Source organism: Ananas comosus, linkage group 7, assembly GCF_001540865.1.
Source record: "Ananas comosus cultivar F153 linkage group 7, ASM154086v1, whole genome shotgun sequence".
Lineage (NCBI taxonomy): Eukaryota > Viridiplantae > Streptophyta > Magnoliopsida > Poales > Bromeliaceae > Ananas > Ananas comosus.
Genome location: NC_033627.1, coordinates 14472033 through 14491640, shown reverse-complemented (window position 1 = coordinate 14491640; position 19608 = coordinate 14472033). Strand labels below are relative to the sequence as shown.

Here is a 19608-nt window from a genome sequence, read left to right as displayed (position 1 = left end):
TATATATTTAGATCCTTTGAATATTATGGCACGTGTCAAATAAATTAGATTTTAATTTTGAGGTTTGTATGATCTAGGAAATCGTGTGTCCGTGTGTGAGATGTATTTACACCGGGTGCAGGCGATAATTACACGAGAAAAACGGCTTTTTGAAAGGCGGTGATTGCACTGTGCAGCGATGAGGAAATAGGAATACCTCCCCTGCCCTCTTTCTTTTTCGTTGCGGGCGTGAAAGTCGGCGGCGAATCCAGGAAGATTTGTCGACTTTCCACTCTACGTTCATTTGACCGGTCGATTGCACTATTACGTAGCCAAATTTAGTTTCCTCAAATAAAACACAAGCCAAATTTAGCTCCCAATCCTTCCAATTTTACTCTTATGGCTTTTATATTATTTTTCTTTTTGTAAGAAAAACTCTTATATTGTTAGTTGTTCCAAATAAATCTTTTTTCACATGCTTGTTGTGTCAATTTCACAACAGTTAGATTTAATTTAAAAGTGTGGATCTAGAATCGGCATTAGAGTATAGAGTTTATAATACTAAGTAAAAACATCTTAATAAATTTTCTTTCTAAAATCGAGTGTAGGTGCTAAGAAGTATTGTACATTACAAAATGATTGAAAATGCACTAGCAAATCATTCTACGAGCATTTAATGTTCGACACGATGCAACAAACACTAGGGTGTTGGTAAGTAGCGCTTGATGGTTAGCTTTCTGAATTTTTTATTTTTTATTTTTTTTAAGTTGTTTGTGGGCTGTAACTTAAAAGGATTTTCTCAAAATTTTTATCTTCTATGATACATATAATATTTCAAAAGTCAAATCCAACCTCCTATTTTTGAAAAGCATATGCAAATGATTTGAACCATCCATCTTCTCCATGTAGTTTTGACAACACAAAAAAATGAAAATAAAAATAATTGATAAATATTAGAGATCTAAATGTAAACCAAAAAAAAAGGATAAAAAGTGTTGGGGATCAAAGTGAGAACTTAGTTAAAATTTGCAATCAAGAGTGCAATTAACTGTCCCACTCTCACTACACTAGATGCAGATTACTCATTTGGATTAAACAAAAAAAAAAAAGTAACTGACAGACCTGAGAACTTAACTTCAAGAACTATGAGTGACTCTCTCTCGCTCGGCATGGCTGTTCTCAACCCTTCACTTCGCCTCGCCATTCGCCCATCTGATGCTCCCTTTCGCTCCTCAAATCCCCGCGCACTCTCCCCTCCCTTCGCCCTCATCAGGTTGCTCCCAATCCCCTCCACCCACGCCCTAATCTCAATCTCCTCTCCCACAGTCTCTAGGGTTTCCGAATTGAATCCCCCATCTGAGCGATTCCTCCCCTTCCCCATCCAGGTCGAGCCTCCCCTTCCCCCCGGAGAAGGCGAGGTTCCACCGCGAGCTCGAAGCGGCCGTCGACATCGTCCAACGAGCCTGCCGCCTCTGCATCGATGTAAGAATCCCCTCCCCCTCTCGTTCTTCCATTTCAATCCAAGACATCCGCCAATTATTGCTACAATGCGAAAAAGGCGAAATTTTGGGACTAAAAAATGATTCCTTTTTCGAATTGGTGCAGTGATCCTTCAAATGAACACCAATTATCACTGCAATGCTATAAAGACGATATTGGTGTGAAATTTCTTCAAATGCACACACACTAATTTGTACTACAATGCGATAAAAAATGATGTTTTGGGATAAAAAATGGTACCTTTTTCTATCGACGTGGTAATTTTTCTGATTGCTCAGGTGAAGAAATCGTTGCTGTCCGGGGATCGCCGGATTCTTGAGAAGGATGATAGGACGCCTGTCACCATCGCTGATTTTGGTGTGCAGGCTCTGATCAGCTTAGGTTGTTTTTCTTCTCTCTTTATTTCACTTGAACTTGCACTTTCTTTATCACTTTTGAAATCATTTTAATGGGTTGTTGATGTATTGCACTGTATTGTAAGGCAGAGCTGAACCGGTTATTTCCTTCGATACCGTTAGTGGCCGAGGAGGACTCAGGGTTCCTGAGGTCAAATTCTGTAGAACCTATCGATGGTGAGGGCTACGATGGTGATTTCCTTGTTGAAGCAATATTGAATGCAGTTGGTGATAAAGCCAGTGGAAGTGATCCTTTGACCTCTGACGATGTGTTGGAAGCTATAGATAGAGGAGGGAAGGATGCAAATTCATTTGATGCCGAACCTGCGACCTACTGGGTAAGATTGTGATACTACCATTGATAACACAATTTGTCTTTTTTTAGTGAAAATGTGAATTTATTGTAAGACTAATGATCCCTAAAGTGTACACACACAGTCGCTATGTAGGTTTATGTACTGGTGGAATTTTTAGAAAGATGAGTTATCTAAAAATTTGGTGCTATTCGACTAAACTTCATATACTTAATTACAGGTGCTCGATCCCATTGATGGCACTCGTGGGTTCTTAAGAGGTAGCGATGCCCTGTATGTGGTATGCCTTTCTTTTCTCTTTCATGACCAAGTTTTGATGCTTACTAAGTAGAGGCTGTTTGCTGGTGATGCATTTATAAGAAAAGAGAAATTCCATGACATTACCTATTGGATTGCATGGGCATCACTGCCATGAATTTTACTGATGTTAAGATGCAGGAAAGGCCTCTGATTCTAGACAGGGAATCTGAATAGGATAAAAGAAAATTCTGTAGGTGTCTAGGTGACTTGAATTTGACATGACGACAATTATCTACGATGAAGACAAGATGAACTGGCAAAATAACAAGTTATGCATTTCCTCTATTGATCTTAGGCTTGTAGGTAGTCAAATCAATTTAACTTGGTTACGCGGCCATAATTCTATGCTAATTGTGGTCAGCTGTATAAGTCCTCTTAAAGAACTACATACGATGTGTTATGTCACTTTTCTTTCACAGCTTAATTGTATTTTGAGCTATCTTTTCTCCATTTTTTTTATGGTTGCATCTTTCTTGTTAGTTCCAGCCATATCAGTTTTAGCCTTCCTCTTCCTTTTTTCAAGTTTCCTACTTGGATTTTCTCTCTATTTTAGACTGATATGAATATGTCATCGAAATGTATTCAACTTATGTCTTAAATAAGGCTGCTCTAACTTTAATGGGGGTGTCTTAATTTTATCATTCCCTACTATTGGGTTAAAGTTCTAATTGTTTCAGGTCGGTTTGGCTCTCATTGTGAAAGGGGAGATTGCATTAGGTGTTATGGGTTGCCCAAACTGGAAAAACTATCCCCTCTCTGTGGAGAACAACAAAAATAGTAAGATTGTTGCCTCGGAAGGTGGGATCATTATGGTTGCTCATGCAGGTTGTGGTACTTGGAAAAAGAAATTTTCACCAGTGATTGGTAACTATAGGGGAACTCTAGATATTTGGCAAAGATGCTTTGTCGATAACAGCTCCTTAGTTCATGAGGCACGGTTCTGCATTCCTGATAGCCAAAGTTGGGAATTTATGCCGTTATCTGCTCTGTTTAGCTCGACTATTGATGATGCAGAGTGTAGAGATGAGAAAGTGGTACTTCTTATGCCGACATGTTGTGGCAGGTTTGTTCTATTCCTGAATCTTATGTTGCTCCTACTTTTGTTGTCATTTGCATGCAAACAGATTATTAGTTTCCGATGTATAGCAACTTCTTTCTTCTATATCTCTGCTTGCTGCCACCTACATGGTTATCAATGTTTTTGTATGCTTGTTTGCTATATCTTCGACTTTCTGTGTTACTGCTGAGGTTTGATGCAACGTTCTAGGGTTGTGGTTATTTACTAGAGGGAAAGAGAAAAGAAGCCAAAATACAACAATTCAGTTTGGATCTGAAGCCTGCGTCAACAGGCAAGGACAGAAAATTTCGAACAATATGGATGTTATTTATGCTAAGTAGTGCTCAAATGGTAGGCACCTAACCTCCTATGATTAGTCTTAGGTTAGATTGTCATATATATGAGCTAGTCTTGGGCTTGCAATAATATTTTGCAGATTCAAGTCTTGAAACCAGCCACTTATTGCAAATTCTGAAACTTTGGACTGTCTCCCAAGACACCACTTTGTATTTGTGGTATGTTGTATTTTTTGAGGTTCTTTTTCTTGTTTTTTTTCTTTTTATTTTTCTTTTTTGTCTGGTAGATTGATAGTTGTCATATTGCTATAAATCATTAATTTACCATATATTCATAGTGTTGGCCTGTTGGGCGTCTGTACCTTGCCCTCTGATTGTTTGTAACGGTCTTTTGCTTGACTCTTGCTAATGGTCATCTATTTTTTTCCCGAATATTCTATAAAGGTCGGTTAAGAAAATGCATCTTTGAACTTGATACAACTTCTTTCTTATGGCGTTTGCAGTTTGTGCAAGTATCTAATGGTTGCCTCTGGTAGGGCTTCTGTTTTTATTCTTAGAACAAGGGCTCAAACTGTAATTAAGGTACTCAATCTCCTCCTACCAATCAACTACAGGGTAGGTCAAGTATTATCATGAGTACTGATGGTTTGGTTCTTTGTCGCTTAGGTTTGGGATCATGCTGTCGGAGTTATATGTGTAAATGAAGCAGGAGGGCAGGTATGTCGTCTCTCCGTTTAGAATGTCTTTTACCACCACTATTTAAATTTGTACTCCTTTTTTGTAGCTTATTCTTGTTAAATTTACCAATGATATTTAGTTTGAAATGTTTGCTTTAATTGTTTGGCCAGCTTGATTTTGAGCCTCTGTATAGATTTCTGCTATAATCTTTTACATGTATAGCCAAAACTTCGTACCTCATGTTGCACGTAACTTCAAACCATGTTCCTGTGGAATACGCTGTCTTTTGATTTGATATGACAATTTTTTGCCTTCAATATATATTTACGAATCAGAACAGTAATTTCATCCAATCACAGGTCAGTGACTGGAGCGGAAACCAGCTGGATTTCGCGGCTGATACAATAGGGCGCAGAATCATCTTTCCGTCGGGAGGGGTCCTTGTGACTAACGGCAAATTACATGGAGAACTTACGGAGATGATTTCTTCAAATTCTTCAGTAGTTTGATATGCAACCCCATTTATTGTCCAGCCAAATTATTTTATCACATTCTTAATCAGGTGATATTTCATTGTTGTTGGTATAATTGACGTCGACTTTTTTGCCACAGGGTAAAGAATAGTGTCATTCTTATGTAATCAAATTATACATCTACATATTTGTAAAATAGACAATCTACTGGATTTCTGTTTCTTTTCCACTTTTCAAGTTATTGACAGTGCTTTACTGAAAGCAACGATGTCAATGAGCATGGTTGAGAATGCAGTTCAGAATAAGCACTTGAGAAGTGAAAACGTTCCAAATCGACAGCTTCAGGTGCATCCCGACAATCATGTATATCTGTTAGATGTTCTTGAGTTTAAGAAAATGAGAAAAGGGTTGCTTCAGAAGAAGAAACCAGTAACTGTTTAAATTGCAGATTTTAGCTACTCTTGTTACTTGTTAGAGCTCCATTAGCATATTAACCCTTGTGAAAGGGAAAGAAAGGACCAAAAGAGTAGTTGCTACACAGATTTTCGGTTACAATGCATCAGTCATAACCCATGACATAATTATGCTTCTATTAGTATTAGATCTCAGATCTAAACTCTTAAAGTGTTCTATTACTCTTATTTCTAGTGAACAGGATTTAGATGAATGGTTGGCCACCAATTCAAACAGGCCTTGTCATAGAGGTTTGCTGGTGGGGATAGAGATTTTACTGGTGGTCTCTTCTAGAAGTAAAGACATCATCATCCAACTTAAAAAGTGTGGAAAAGTTTATCTTAGTTTTGTACTGCTAGAGGTTTAACTAGAATGTTTTCAAAAGTATATTACTAATGACATATATCTAATTTTTCAATCCTTTGATTTATTACTATTTTACCTGCTCCCGCTAAACTCCCGGCATTTAATTAAGAGCTACAGAGGTTGGAAGCACATTATGCTGGTTAATTATAAATTACCCATATGAATATAGATATGTTTCTGTAACACGTGATCGATTCTCTTTTGCAGAGGTTTCGTAGACTATCCGCTGATCCTACGAATGATCTCTCTCTCTCTCTCTCTCTCTCTGTAACTTTTTTTTTTTTTTTTGAGAAATAGGTAGTACGGTACTCGCTTCGTTTATTTTATTTAGAAATAAACTTAGCTAGAAATGTGAATCAACTAGGATTCAAATTTGAAATCTCGGATACCAACCACCAAGTTCTTTGTTACTTGCTTTGTGTGTAACTATAAGATCTGCTTTTTTTTCAGTTGAACAATTGAGCCAGCTCGAAGAAAAATACTATTTTTGTATAATATGAACAATGCCTCACAATGTAGAATGAACAGCATAGCAGCAAATAATAATATACGCTAAGGGGGAAAAGAGAAAGGTAATAGTTCAAGTTATAGTTATAACATGCGGGCAAATAAGGGAGAGATCGAATAGAAATTGAATTATTATTGCATGCTAAATAAGGGGAAAAAGAGGAAAGAAGGAAAATATGTTATCATGAGTTCCAGTTAACTATGGTAACTTAATTCACTATTTCCAGTTAACTATGGAAATAAGGGGAACGAGGTCTGTGTTGCCTCACCCATATAGCTTAATTTACTATTATAATGAATAAAACGGATAGCAAGCTATTTTTTCCTAAAAAAAAAAAAAAAACTATGGTAACTTTGATATATATAGCTGGTGAATATTAATGCAAAGTTCTTTTAATTCAACTATGAATAATAGCATAGCTTTTAGTGGCAATTATATGCCTATTTGGTCTAACATTTAGGACAAATCATTTATTGTTCGAAGCTGCAAAATTTTTGGACAAACAAAATATCTAAAGCTTTTGGCACAAGAAACCTTCAAAAGTAGCTTTTAAACTTCAAAAGCGAAAGTTTGAGATTGATGTTTATACTTTTGCCACATGGAAAAGTTGTCGAAGGAGTTAATTAAAAACAATAAATTCAAAAAAACAAGAAGAAAAAAGTCCATTAGCATTCCTTATAGTTTATTTCCAATTCTTTTAATCGAGCTCTATAGAAGCCTCAGCTAAAACCAAACAAATGTAAGATTAGAGTATTTAGTGGTCCTTCATTTTAGTACATAAAAATTAGAATCCAAGCTAAATACACCAGATGATGTGATTTTCTCTAATAATCAACTACGTTGTGATCTCGTAGTATCGAATTAGAAAATTGTGCTAGGTTTGCTGATTCGGCGAGCCTACGCGGCTCGCCGTATTGGAAAAATAATATTTTTATACACAAATTAAATACTTGTATAAAGAAGAAGGAAAAAAATAAAGGGATCCCATGCAAGGAAAGTGAAAAAATAAAATAAAATAAAATAAAACGTTGATAAGTTGAAATGAAGTTGTTAGCGATTGCCCCAAATAGTACTTGATTGTAAACTTCTAAATTCATTTTTGACAAAGTGTCAAACCTAATTAATTAATTAGGTTATCTGATTAACAAATGGGAGTGTCCCACGTGACAACGACCACATTAACTAATATTATTAAAGTAACCCATCGTAATTTACACCTGAAACCATTTTTTTGCAAAGGGTCTCATTCCATCTGATTTTACTCTATCCAAATTGAAGGAGCAAGGTCAAAGTTCTCCTTCATATTATACATATAATAATATATTGGCTCACTTAGTATAAGATTAATGTATACAGTAGCTCTGATGTGATCATATATATGTGTTTAAACAGAACTCTCCTGAAGGTTCTAATGATACTTGATTTAATATATATTTTGCATGGTCAGTAAGATTAGGATGATGTAGGCATGACCATGAAGAGAAGTAGATCCGCGAATCACCAAATAACCCAAAAATCTAAATACTAACAAACACTATATTCACTCAAAAAAGTATAATTATTTAATCGAAAGGATTATTAAACCCTTAGGGTTGATGATTTAGTGGACCAAAAGAGACACCTCATGCTAGATCAGTACGTCGAGACGATTATCTACTCTTTGCTTGAGTCAACATTGATAGTTGTAAGCTACCCCGTTTGGGTACGCAATACGCTCTATCGATCGCTACGATAGCGCCATGTAAGGCCTAAATCGAGCACGCAAGGGACGCGATTATAGTTACTTGTGGCGATCATGAAGAGGAAAAGGATGATCGTGATAAAACATGTACCTTGTTTCCGTTGCGGTAGACACGGAGGCAATCAAGTACGATCACGAGTTTACTAAAATAATTAATAATATTGTACTAATCAGCTGAGATTATGTGCGTATTTATATATTCATTGCCCGCGACGGACCGCACCTTGTGATCTCATGGTCTACAATGTAGACCTAATAGTTCTTTTAATACTGATTATAGTTATATCAAGGTAAACCATTAGTCGTTGATGCGGATTTGCATCAACCTTGAGTGTTGAAATTTCCTACTACCTCGATTGTAGTGCATGCATGGCATATATTTATGTAAACTACTGCTTCACCACTCAAGATATACATACAACCTAATAATAATGAAAGGTAATCAGTTGTAGATAAGAAGAAAATTAAACTTATTAGCTGCCATTGTTGCAGGTAATCATGGACTCGATATGCTTATTTCTGAGTCATTTTCATTAGATTGTTCTTTTGGTTAAGACAACACTCTCTATTAATTAATTACAAGAGATCGATCCTAGGTTCATTAATTCACCATCTAACGGCATACATTTCTGTGCCCTAATGCATGTTTTGTGGTTCACCTGATCTCTACCATGCACATCTACATGATAGATTATTAATTAGACGTATATATTTCATGCGCAAATACATGTACAAATACATGTCGTTACTTTAAGATGCGTTTAGCTTGATATGACATAAGATAAAGTTAATTAAAAGCAAAACCCAAAATTGGGAGGTTTATCAACTTATGACCTAGAAGGACCACTTCATGAGGACGAAACAGTGCATGGAGAGTTTTCACACCCACGAGACAGAATTTTAATGAAGTATTTATTCACTTGACTATGTGACTAAATGTGTGAAATTTATGGTGCATTAAGAGCGCATGTTTCTTATAAGAAACATCTCAATTAAACAGCTGGTTTATTAATTTTCCCCTTGACATCTTCTTACGTTCGCGTTCAAATATTGTCACTGTCGAGATTAACCGACCATGCATTTTTTTTCTTTTTTTTGTTTACATTTAGTCTTAATTTTGAAAGACCTCTCAGTCTATGTATATTATTATATATATATACAAATTTACGGAGTACCTCAATAATCACATGCAGAGGGGTTTTGAGGACACCACGTGTCAATAGAATAATATATATAATTTTGGCTATCCAATATATTACACTTTTCCAATATAAAATTTGTGTAAAAAAATGAATGGTTAGAGTGAAATTAAGATAAGTTTGAAACGGAGCGCACCCATTCTGTTGAATATAATATCTTAAAATACTTTTGTTCTTGTAGATTTTTCAGAGAAAACAATTACTTCATATAGAATTAGTCGAGGAGATCCTGATCGAGTTTAAAATTTTTAAGATTTTTTATGTCATTTAATTTTCTCTTATCCAATCAATTATGTATTATAGAACTATCAAAGTTTGAAAAATACTATATGGATCGTGCATCTTACACCCTTAATCTAGGAGTTGATAAACCTCTTTATGATACATATATATATTGTCAAAATTTTGAGCCTGGACATGAAAAATGTTCGCTATAACTCTTTTTTTTGTGTTTGTTTTTTTTTTAGATACTGATAACTTGCTAGCACCTTTATTTATTAAGTTAAATAAACTAAGCTACAAATATGAGACGGCAAGGGGTCAAAGAACCGACCGTTTCTAGAGTAAGTGGCAAAGGGCTTGGTGGTTACTACCCGAGACTAAAGTTCGAATCTTAGTTGATTCACATTTTTAGCTAAGTTTATTTCTGAATGAAATAAACGAAGTTGGTAACGTGCTACCTATCTCTCTCTCTCTCAAAAAAAAAAAAAAAAAAAGGGTCAAAGAAAGAACAAAAGCCAAAGCCTAAAAGAGAAAAATAAAGAGAATTGTTAAAAACAAAAAAAAAAAGAAATGCAAAGAACAGTAGTTAACAAAATGGATCATTATTAATTCCCTATCATCGAAAATAATGCTATTCCTCTCGAGCCAGGTTGCCCACCAATATATTCTGCTATATACCATTCGAAAACAAAAACTTGCATATGAATCCAACTTAATTAATTATTCCAAATTTCGCCCGCATCGAGCATCATCCTTTTGTTAGGAATCAAAAAGTCTCTTCTATTTTTGGAAACTCTAATTTGTTAGTTGGAGAGAGATCGTACGAATTGGACCACCAACTCAATACTACCAGCCTATCTATTCTTTGTAATGGAAATTGTTTTTCCAAGATTCGTTATGAAACCGAGGGTTTGTGTACTGTAGCCGAGATTAAATAACATGATCAGGTTACTGTTTAGGGATTAAAATATTTGATTAGCAAATAAGTTAGATAATATTTAGTAAAGCAAAAGATCAGTAGATTAATATTTGACCATCCAAGTTGTTGTTGGAGTGGATGAGACAACATGCACTATCATTTTCTGAACAGTGGAATTGCATATATATATATATATATATAGAGAGAGAGAGAGAGAGAGAGAGAGAGAGAGAGAGAGAGTCCAGCTACTATACTATTGATAGTACCAAGTCCTTGGTACTATTGAGTTTTCTACCGTTAGATCTATCTTTTGATCATTTCCACCCGTTAGATTATACTATTAAACCAACCACCCACTCAACCCTAGAGAACCACTATCAATTTAACCGGGGACCACTATCATCCTAACCGCACATCCTTTCATCCAACGGCCAAAAACTCAATAGTACCAAGGGCTTGGTACTATTGATAGTATAGTAGCATAATTCTCTCTCTCTCTCTCTCTCTCTCTCTATATATATATATTAGCACTACGTTTATCCTTAATTATAGCTTAGGGCTAATTAATTGGTCTAGGTGGAGTTTTTTAAGATCCTAGATTTGGAAACGTGTAGTGTCCATATTAATATGGCTAAATTACATAAAACTTTCTTGTCAAAACTTGATTTTTCACTTTCCCTCCCTGCCATTTAAAAACCTACACTTTACCCCATTGTAAAATAAAAAATGTTCACTTCGCCCTCTGCCGTTAGTAATCCGTTTATAAAATATTATTATATATTTTTTTATACCAAAAATGTCTTTAGCCTTCTCTGCTGTGAACATGGTGAGGAGCAAAATGGTGGGGGGCAAAATGGTCATTTTGTCATCAGTTTACACCGTACTCTTTTGTGAACATTTTTTATTTTATAAGGGGGTAAAGTGTAGGTTTTTAAATGACATGGGAGAAAATAAAAAATCGGATTTTGACAGAAAAATTTTCTATAATTTAGCCTATTAATATATTTATTTTTATGTTTTAAACGAGCCAAAAATTTAAAATCTCTTTGTATCCTTCTATTATAATGCTATAAATTTATGGCGAGAGCTACCATTTCAAAGTATTAGAGGAGATCGAGCTTCCGAGAATATATATTCAGATTTTTTTATTTTATTTTTCAAAGCACGAAAGCAATTATATATATAGCTCAGTTTACTTTCTTAATGAATGAAGCGGTAGTATGCTACCTTCTCTCTTAAAAAAAAAAAAAAAAAAAAATTGATTGAAGTCTCGTTTGAGTAAAATTATTCAATTCATGTTTACTTAGAACTTGTTTGCCCATTTGTTATAATACTTTCTAGCAATAGCAAAATTTAACTATATAAAAGAGAGTTTGGTGAGCAAAAAATAAGCTTTTCACTCTTAAAATTAGAAAGTACAATTTAATACGCGTGGCCCCCCCCACAAAAGAAAAATGGTCGTCATATTTTAATATGGAACTTATTCTAAAAGCAAAATTCAAATAAAACTTTATCATATAATACTACAACCCAAAACAAGACCCAATTTCTAAATTATTGTTTGCTTACTTGGGACTCACAATCATACTTGATTTTTTTTTTGTATAATAATTATGCGTCGCAATCGTAAAGAAAGAGTCTCGCGCCAAAACGTAGGGACCATGTTGCCGGGAAAGAGACCGTGGGACACGCGTCGAGGTAGTGACGTGGCAGTCCACGGGAAGGTGATTGGCCCTGTGGGCCCCACGTGGGGGTGCAATGAAAGGCCCGGTTCACGACACGCGTCCCGCGGTGAGTGTAGTACATCACCCTTCACGAAATTTTGCACATTAGGCTACCACTTTTAATTGATTGATAACTACGTCCCCAGAAAATATACCTATATTTTATTTAAAGTGGAAAATTTGACCCCTGTATTATACTATAAATAATCATTTCACAGGAGCAAGTGTTCGGGAAATATTTATATATAAATATATAATATATAGAGGAGCATTTTCAAAATTTTTCTCCCTCTTTTATTTTTTCTTTTTTTTTTTCTGCATGTGTGACAGGGTGAGAGAGAAAAAGGTATAATATTAATTGTCGACAAACATTGAATATATTGTATGTATGCAATTATCATGAAAGTTTTATTTAAAGTGGAAAATTTGACTCCTATATTATACTATAAATAATCATTTCGCAGGAGCATGTGTTCGGAAAATATATATATATATATNGTGACAGGGTGAGAGAGAAAAAGGTATAATATTAATTGTCGACAAACATTGAATATATTGTATGTATGCAATTATCATGAAAGTTTTATTTAAAGTGGAAAATTTGACTCCTATATTATACTATAAATAATCATTTCGCAGGAGCATGTGCTCGGAAAATATTTATATATATATATATATATATATATATATATATAGGAGGAGCATTTTCAAAATTTTTTCTCCCCTTTTTATTTTTTTTAACATTTTTTTCTGTATGTGTGTGAGAGAGAAAAAGACACAATATTAATTGTCGACAAACGTTGAATATATTGTATGTGTGCAATTATCATGAAAGGCTAATAAGCACGTGCATAAATGTATAGTACTAGTTAAATGACAGTTTAAACTATTAAATTTAGTATTGATGTTGATGTATAAATTTATTGAATTGGTTAATTATATATTTATTAATTTAATGCAACTGCATTTAATAAATCTTAATTATCTGTCTAAATTGAAAATTCATTTTTTATTATATTACGATTAAAAAACGAGGGTCTAAATTAATTAAACCTTAGATTAATAAAGATGCATGGACCAGTTAATTAAAAGCTGGCATTTTCTATTAATTTGTTCTATCTGTAGAAAGAAAACTAAAAGTGAGTGGCTACAAACCAAAATTAATTGGTCAATCAATCAAATCAAATCAGGCCATGATGTGTCTTTCAAAAATGAGGATGGGACAAATAGTTAGTCAAAGAACAAATATAGTCACTTGGCAAAATAATTAAGAGCAAAATGTCAATGTCCACAGAGAATACAACTGCAGATTAGATGGCTTCATGAATTAATCATGCGCATGAGGGAAATAAATTGCATCATGAGTTCTTAATCTTCCAATGCACTTAATTTACTGTTTAGTTTGATTTTTAAGATTCTGATCTTTGAAAATTTGTTCCCTTAGCATCTCTTTGTTTGCAATGTAGTTTTTTAAGTTGAATTGAATGGCAATATCTATATATGTACATACTAGGCAATAATAAATGGTCCAAAAGTTGTGATGAAAATCAAATTGATTTATCATACCATAAGAAAGGGGTAGTACAAAAGATAATTAATTGCATGTGAAAATATGATATACCTAACTTTCCTGTCAAGCATTTCTTAAAAAAAAAAAAAAAAAACAATTCTTATATCAAAACCAGCCCATACAAATCATTTTCTTTTTTTCTTTTTTTTTTTGAGATAAAGATAGCACGCTACCTGTTTTATTTATTACAAGTATGAATTAGGCTACAAAGGTGAGGCAGCAATAGGCCTCAAACAAGATGAGTGGAAAAAAAAACTAAATAAATAAATTAAATTAAATTAAATTAAAAAGTTATTTCGATGAGATAATTTGCCCCCACAGGTACTTTAACTGCTTGATTTTGCTGACGGCTAATAGGGGGTTCGTCGGAGTCCTTCAAAAGATCATATTGTTTCTGACCTCTCAGGTAACCCACCAGCAAGTTATAAGTCTAGTCAGTCCGTCGCTCTGTGTCTGACACCCTTTTCTAATCCTCCACATATCCCAGGCCAAATTCACGTCGTTTACAAACCATTTTCCGTATCATTGATTTACATTTGTATTTTCTTATTTTTATTTTGCATGGCAAAAGAGAATTAGCTCAAATGAAAAAACCCAAAAATTGTCCTTAATTTATCTCTTTCAAATCGCAATGGCCACAAACACGAAAGATATTTCCCGCGTGCGCGCTCACGGAGCTGGTTGTTGTTGTTGCAGACCAATCGACATGCATGCAGAGCGCGCCGTGAACGTGAGAGGGACCCACCACAGCGTATACGTGGCGCCCAACCACCTCATCATGCCTCATCTGAGGTCACCATGCAACGTGTCGATTCGTGGTCAACTCCATCTAATGTGAAAACGGATAAGCCACTCGATTTTCCCCCTCTCCTCCTCACATTATTTTCCCTTTCACTACTGTTAAAGCATTACTAAATCTACAATCCAAAATGACTTATAATCCTGTAGCACTCTCGTCCAAATAATATATATATATTTTTTAAAAAAGATATTACTTTTTCTTCACAAGTCTCATTACTTTTTCTTAAAGGAGTTAACTAGTCTTAACCGTCTTCGGATGAAAGATTCTCAGGATTACAACTCTTTTTTTTAGTTATAGATTTAGTATTTCTCTTACTATTATCTTATGAANTTTTTTTTTGAGATAAAGATAGCACGCTACCCGTTTTATTATTACAAGTATGAATTAGGCTACAAGGGTGAGGCAACAATAGGCCTCAAACAAGATGAGTGGAAAAAAAAAAACTAAATAAATAAATTAAATTAAATTAAATTAAATTAAAAAGTTATTTCGATGAGATAACGTACTTTAACTGCTTGATTTTGCTGATGGCTAATAGGGGGTTCGTCGGAGTCCTTCAAAAGATCATATTGTTTCTGACCTCCCAGATAACCCACCAGCAAGTTATAAATCCAGCCAGTCCGTCGCTCTATGTCTGACACCCTTTTCTAATCATCCACATATCCCAGGCCAAATTCATGTCGTTTGCAAATCATTTTCCGTATCATTGATTTACATTTGTATTTTCTTATTTTTATTTTGCATGGCAAAAGAGAATTAGCTCAAATGAAAAAACCCAAAAATTGTCCTTAATTTATCTCTTTCAAATCGCAATGGCCACAAACACGAAAGATATTTCCCGCGTGCGCGCTCACGGAGCTGGTTGTTGTTGTTGCAGATCTACCAATCGACATGCATGCAGAGCGCGCCGTGAACGTGAGAGGGACCCACCACGGCTTATACGTGGCGCCCAACCACCTCATCATGCCTCATCTGAGGTCACCATGCAACGTGTCGACTCGTGGTCAACTCCATCTAATGTGAAAACGGATAAGCCACTCGATTTTCCCCCTCTCCCTCCTCCTCCTCCTCCTCACATTATTTTCCCTTTCACTACTGTTAAAGCATTGCTAAATCTACAATCCAAAATGACTTATAATCCTGTAGCGCTCTCGTCCAAATAATATATATATATTTTTTAAAAAAAAGATATTACTTTTTCTTCACAAGTCTCATTACTTTTTCTTAAAGGAGTTAACTAGTCTTAACCGTCTTCGGATGAAAGATTCTCAGGATTGCAACTCTTTTTTTTTAGTTATAGATTTAGTATTTCTCGTACTATTATCTTATGAAAAAAAAAAAAAAAAAGCTTAGTCCAAAAAGGTTGTAGAATTACTTGCAATCCTATTGCCTAGAGTTCAATTTTTTTTTTTTTTATGGTCTAACTAACAAAAAAGTGATAAAACTAGTAAAACAAAGAAAAAGGTTGGACTGTTGAATAATTAAATTATGAAATAATAAGTAAAAAATAATTGTAGAGCCGCATTGCTCCTCTAAAACGTTTTGGTGTAATTATTAATTATTTAGTTCCCGGGAGGGAGATAGGTCCCATTGAGCCCTAAGGGAGTGAGACACGTCGCACTTGTGATAAACAAAGGACGGCACCGAATCCTTTTGACTTTCTCCCTCTCTCTCTCTCTCTCTCTCTCTCTCTCTCTCTCTCTCTCTCGACATAGCCACATACGTACACTTCTCCCTTCTATATATTCAACACCTCCTTTTCCCTTCGGCTTGGGTCCCAACAATTATAAAGCCCTTTTTTGAGCTCTTCTTAGCTTGCTCTGCACCTGTGCTCTTCATCCTTAATTACCAACTGCGAAGAGAGGAAGAAGGGAAAGAAAAAAGAGAAAAAAAAAGGTGGTGTGGTCGGTTTTAATTAGTTGAATGCGATGGGGAGAGCACCATGTTGTGAGAAGAATGGTTTGAAGCGGGGGCCGTGGACGCCGGAGGAGGACCAGAAGCTCGTCGAGTATATCCGAAAAAACGGCCAAGGGAATTGGCGGACGCTTCCCAAGAATGCCGGTGAGTTTGCGCGTTTCGTGCTTTTTCCTTTTCGGCCTTGGGCTGTAAATTCTCTTGATTTGTTGGCTTATCAATATGTTTGCGTAATTTGTATCAGGGCTCGCGAGGTGCGGGAAGAGCTGTCGGCTCCGGTGGACCAACTATCTGAGGCCCGACATCAAGCGAGGAAGGTTCTCATTTGAAGAGGAAGAGGCCATCATCCAATTACACAGTGTTTTGGGTAACAAGTAAGATAACTCCCATAGTTTAAACAATCCAATATGTATTTAATTAATTGTGTTCATTGTTGGAATGCATTTACTCATGAGCGGTTTGTTGATCTAAAACTTTTCAGGTGGTCTGCGATAGCCGCGCGCTTGCCTGGGAGAACAGACAATGAGATCAAGAACTACTGGAACACGCACATTAGAAAGAGGCTACTGAGAATGGGAATAGATCCTGTCACTCATACCCCTCGCTTCGATCTCCTGGACCTCTCGTCGCTTCTTAATCCATCCATGTACAACCCGGCTCATCAACTCGAACTCTCGAGATTGCTCGGGCTCGAGCCACTTGTCAATTCGGAGCTCCTGAGAATGGCCACTGATCTCCTATCAGCTTCTCACCATCAAAATCCTAACCTTCCTTTGGCTCAAAATCTATCACAGCCGAACTTTTCGCATACCCAAGAGCCAAATACTGTACTTTCCTCATTGCAACCTCAAATTCCACAAAGTTTAGCCCAAGAGGTTCCTCCCAGCACAAACCCAAGTGCTCAATTCCTTGATGAGGTACAGCTCATACAAGCCAATGTAGGACAATTTACAAATGAGGCTCACAACAATATGTCAATACAAGACATGTTGGAACAAGCCAGGCTTTTGGAAATGCACCAACCTTACGATACAAGTGCTTACGATAGTTGGGATCCAAGCATACTTCAAATGGTCAACAATTCCGACTCGCGAGGATTCACCGGCTACCACGACTATAACCTTGACTCCGTCTTATCGACACCGGATTCAAGTTCGACTCCTTTAAACTCGTCATCGACGCATATTAATAGCAGTGTCGAGGATGAGAGAGAGAGCTACTGCAGCAACATGTTCAAGTTTCAAATTCCTGGCCTTTTGGATGTTAGTGATTACATGTAAAAATTGAGATTGAGAGAGAAAGAGAGATTACGCATGAGGATTAGGTGTGTAGAGAGAGAGAGAGAGAGAGAGAGAGAGAGAGAGAGAGAGAGAGAGAGAGAGAGAGAGTCCATGGTGTCCATAGTGATGCAAGAAGAGAAATCTTTGCACAGTTTTTCTTTGCTTTCATACTCTAAAAAGTAGTAGATCGATGTTGCCAAGTTTATTTTCCCTCTTAATTAAGTCTTTTTTATATGTATATTACAAAAGCTTAATTTGCTATATGAAAGCTCTATATATCTTCTTGCAGATTACAAAGTTGTTGGCCATGTCATTAATTATTAACCCATGCTTACATCGCCAGGTGCTATGAAAAATGGCCTAATGAGGTTGCTTTACCTAGCAAGCTATTTACAAAGCGTTGTTGTCTTTAATGAGGCGACACAGCGCACATAAAACAACTCACACAAGGAGAAGAAAATGGGGATTTCCACATCGGCAAGTGTCATGCTCACATGATGGGTGAGAACTTCTTAAATGGTTGAAAATGATAAAGTGCTTCTTAATTGGGTTCTCTTCCATCTGTTCCAAAAAGTCTTTGGTGCGATGATTAATTGTGAACCTAGCTACTGTAAAAGTCAATTATATGATGCTACACAAAGTAGAACTATTTTGCAATTCTTTTAGGATTCTAATTAAATAATCTAGTCCCTCAAGTTTGATCTCGGTACGTCAATTACATTTTGGAACAATCATGTCCTTTAAACACTGGATCACTATTAAAGAAACTTCATGAAAATATCATAATCAAAGAAATCACGAGATATTAATTAGTAGAAAAAAAAAATCTCAAATCCCACACTAGCCAAATTTTTTAGACTAAATCGATCACTAAGCGAAAACTCTCTGGATATATGCATGCAATCAAAATTGTGGTCAAACTTAGACATTAAAGTCATGGTCACTTACTTTTTGTATATAATCAGCTAGCTTGATCAAATAATATTTGATTGTGTTCTAATGATTCCTCCATAGAAAATAAAATCAGAAGATAGTGTATATATATATATATATATATAAAGTTAGCTAATTCTAATTATCAAAAACAGAAACTTTACGCCAATTTTTTAATTTTTTTTTTACTGTGAACAAATTATTAATTAAGTAATTTAATAAAAGCTTCTAGAGGTTCATTTGACAGCGCGAGCATCGTTCAAAAGCAGGTTTTGATTATCCTAGGAGTGCAAAAAGATAGGAACGAGTGTGTGGTTCCCCAATCCCCATTTCGACTCTTTAATTTCCTTTATCACGTGCATATTATTAAATAGTCTTCGAGATAGAGGACAGGTGGTGTGTAAGGATTGCTGCGGTGGGGCCCAACGTACAATTACGTTGGACCACCCGGTGTCTGCCACGTGGTCGGCTCGCGTCCCCTTGCAGACTTTTTTTTTATAATTTTATTTTACTTTATTTTATTTAAAAGATAATCTTTCTCTCTCTCTCCCCTCTCAAAGATTTAAAAAGTACTCATAGGTTACTAGGATTATTGTTCAATACATCACGAAAAACATAAAAATTGGAGCCTTGTTGGTACTCTAATTTACATAAAAAATAAAATCAGTGCTAACTCTTCTCCAATATATTTATAACTATATGAAATAAAAATTTATTTTTAAATAAAATAAATGAAACGGATAGCATACTATCTATTTCTCAAAAAAAAAAAATATTAATAACTATATATATATATTGCAGGATAAACTAATTTTGATACTAGTAAAGTAGCAGTATTTGATGTAAATTAGAATCTCATTCTAGTATTATTGTGTAATACAAAATTTTAGATTTTTTCTCCTTTTGTTTATTAGATGCTCTATAAAAATGGTTACACTTGAGTGTAGAATTAAATGAAAAACGAACCCCACCACGTTTTTTTTTT

General features: G+C 35.4%; 2 protein-coding genes across 2 annotated transcripts; both read left to right on the top strand.

Annotated features, from left to right (window-relative positions):
* On the top strand, positions 1133 to 5253 carry LOC109712552 (putative PAP-specific phosphatase, mitochondrial). Its single transcript, XM_020236164.1, has 9 exons — positions 1133 to 1252; positions 1365 to 1461; positions 1758 to 1860; positions 1965 to 2212; positions 2409 to 2468; positions 3166 to 3551; positions 4345 to 4423; positions 4508 to 4558; positions 4879 to 5253. Exons 1-9 carry the CDS (start codon positions 1149 to 1151, stop codon positions 5026 to 5028), a joined length of 1278 nt encoding a protein of 425 aa, XP_020091753.1. The 5' UTR covers positions 1133 to 1148; the 3' UTR covers positions 5029 to 5253.
* LOC109712398 (myb-related protein 330) lies at positions 16284 to 17928 on the top strand. Its single transcript, XM_020235947.1, has 3 exons — positions 16284 to 16557; positions 16655 to 16784; positions 16892 to 17928. The coding sequence occupies exons 1-3, from the start codon at positions 16425 to 16427 to the stop codon at positions 17688 to 17690; spliced, it is 1062 nt and encodes a 353-aa protein (XP_020091536.1). The 5' UTR covers positions 16284 to 16424; the 3' UTR covers positions 17691 to 17928.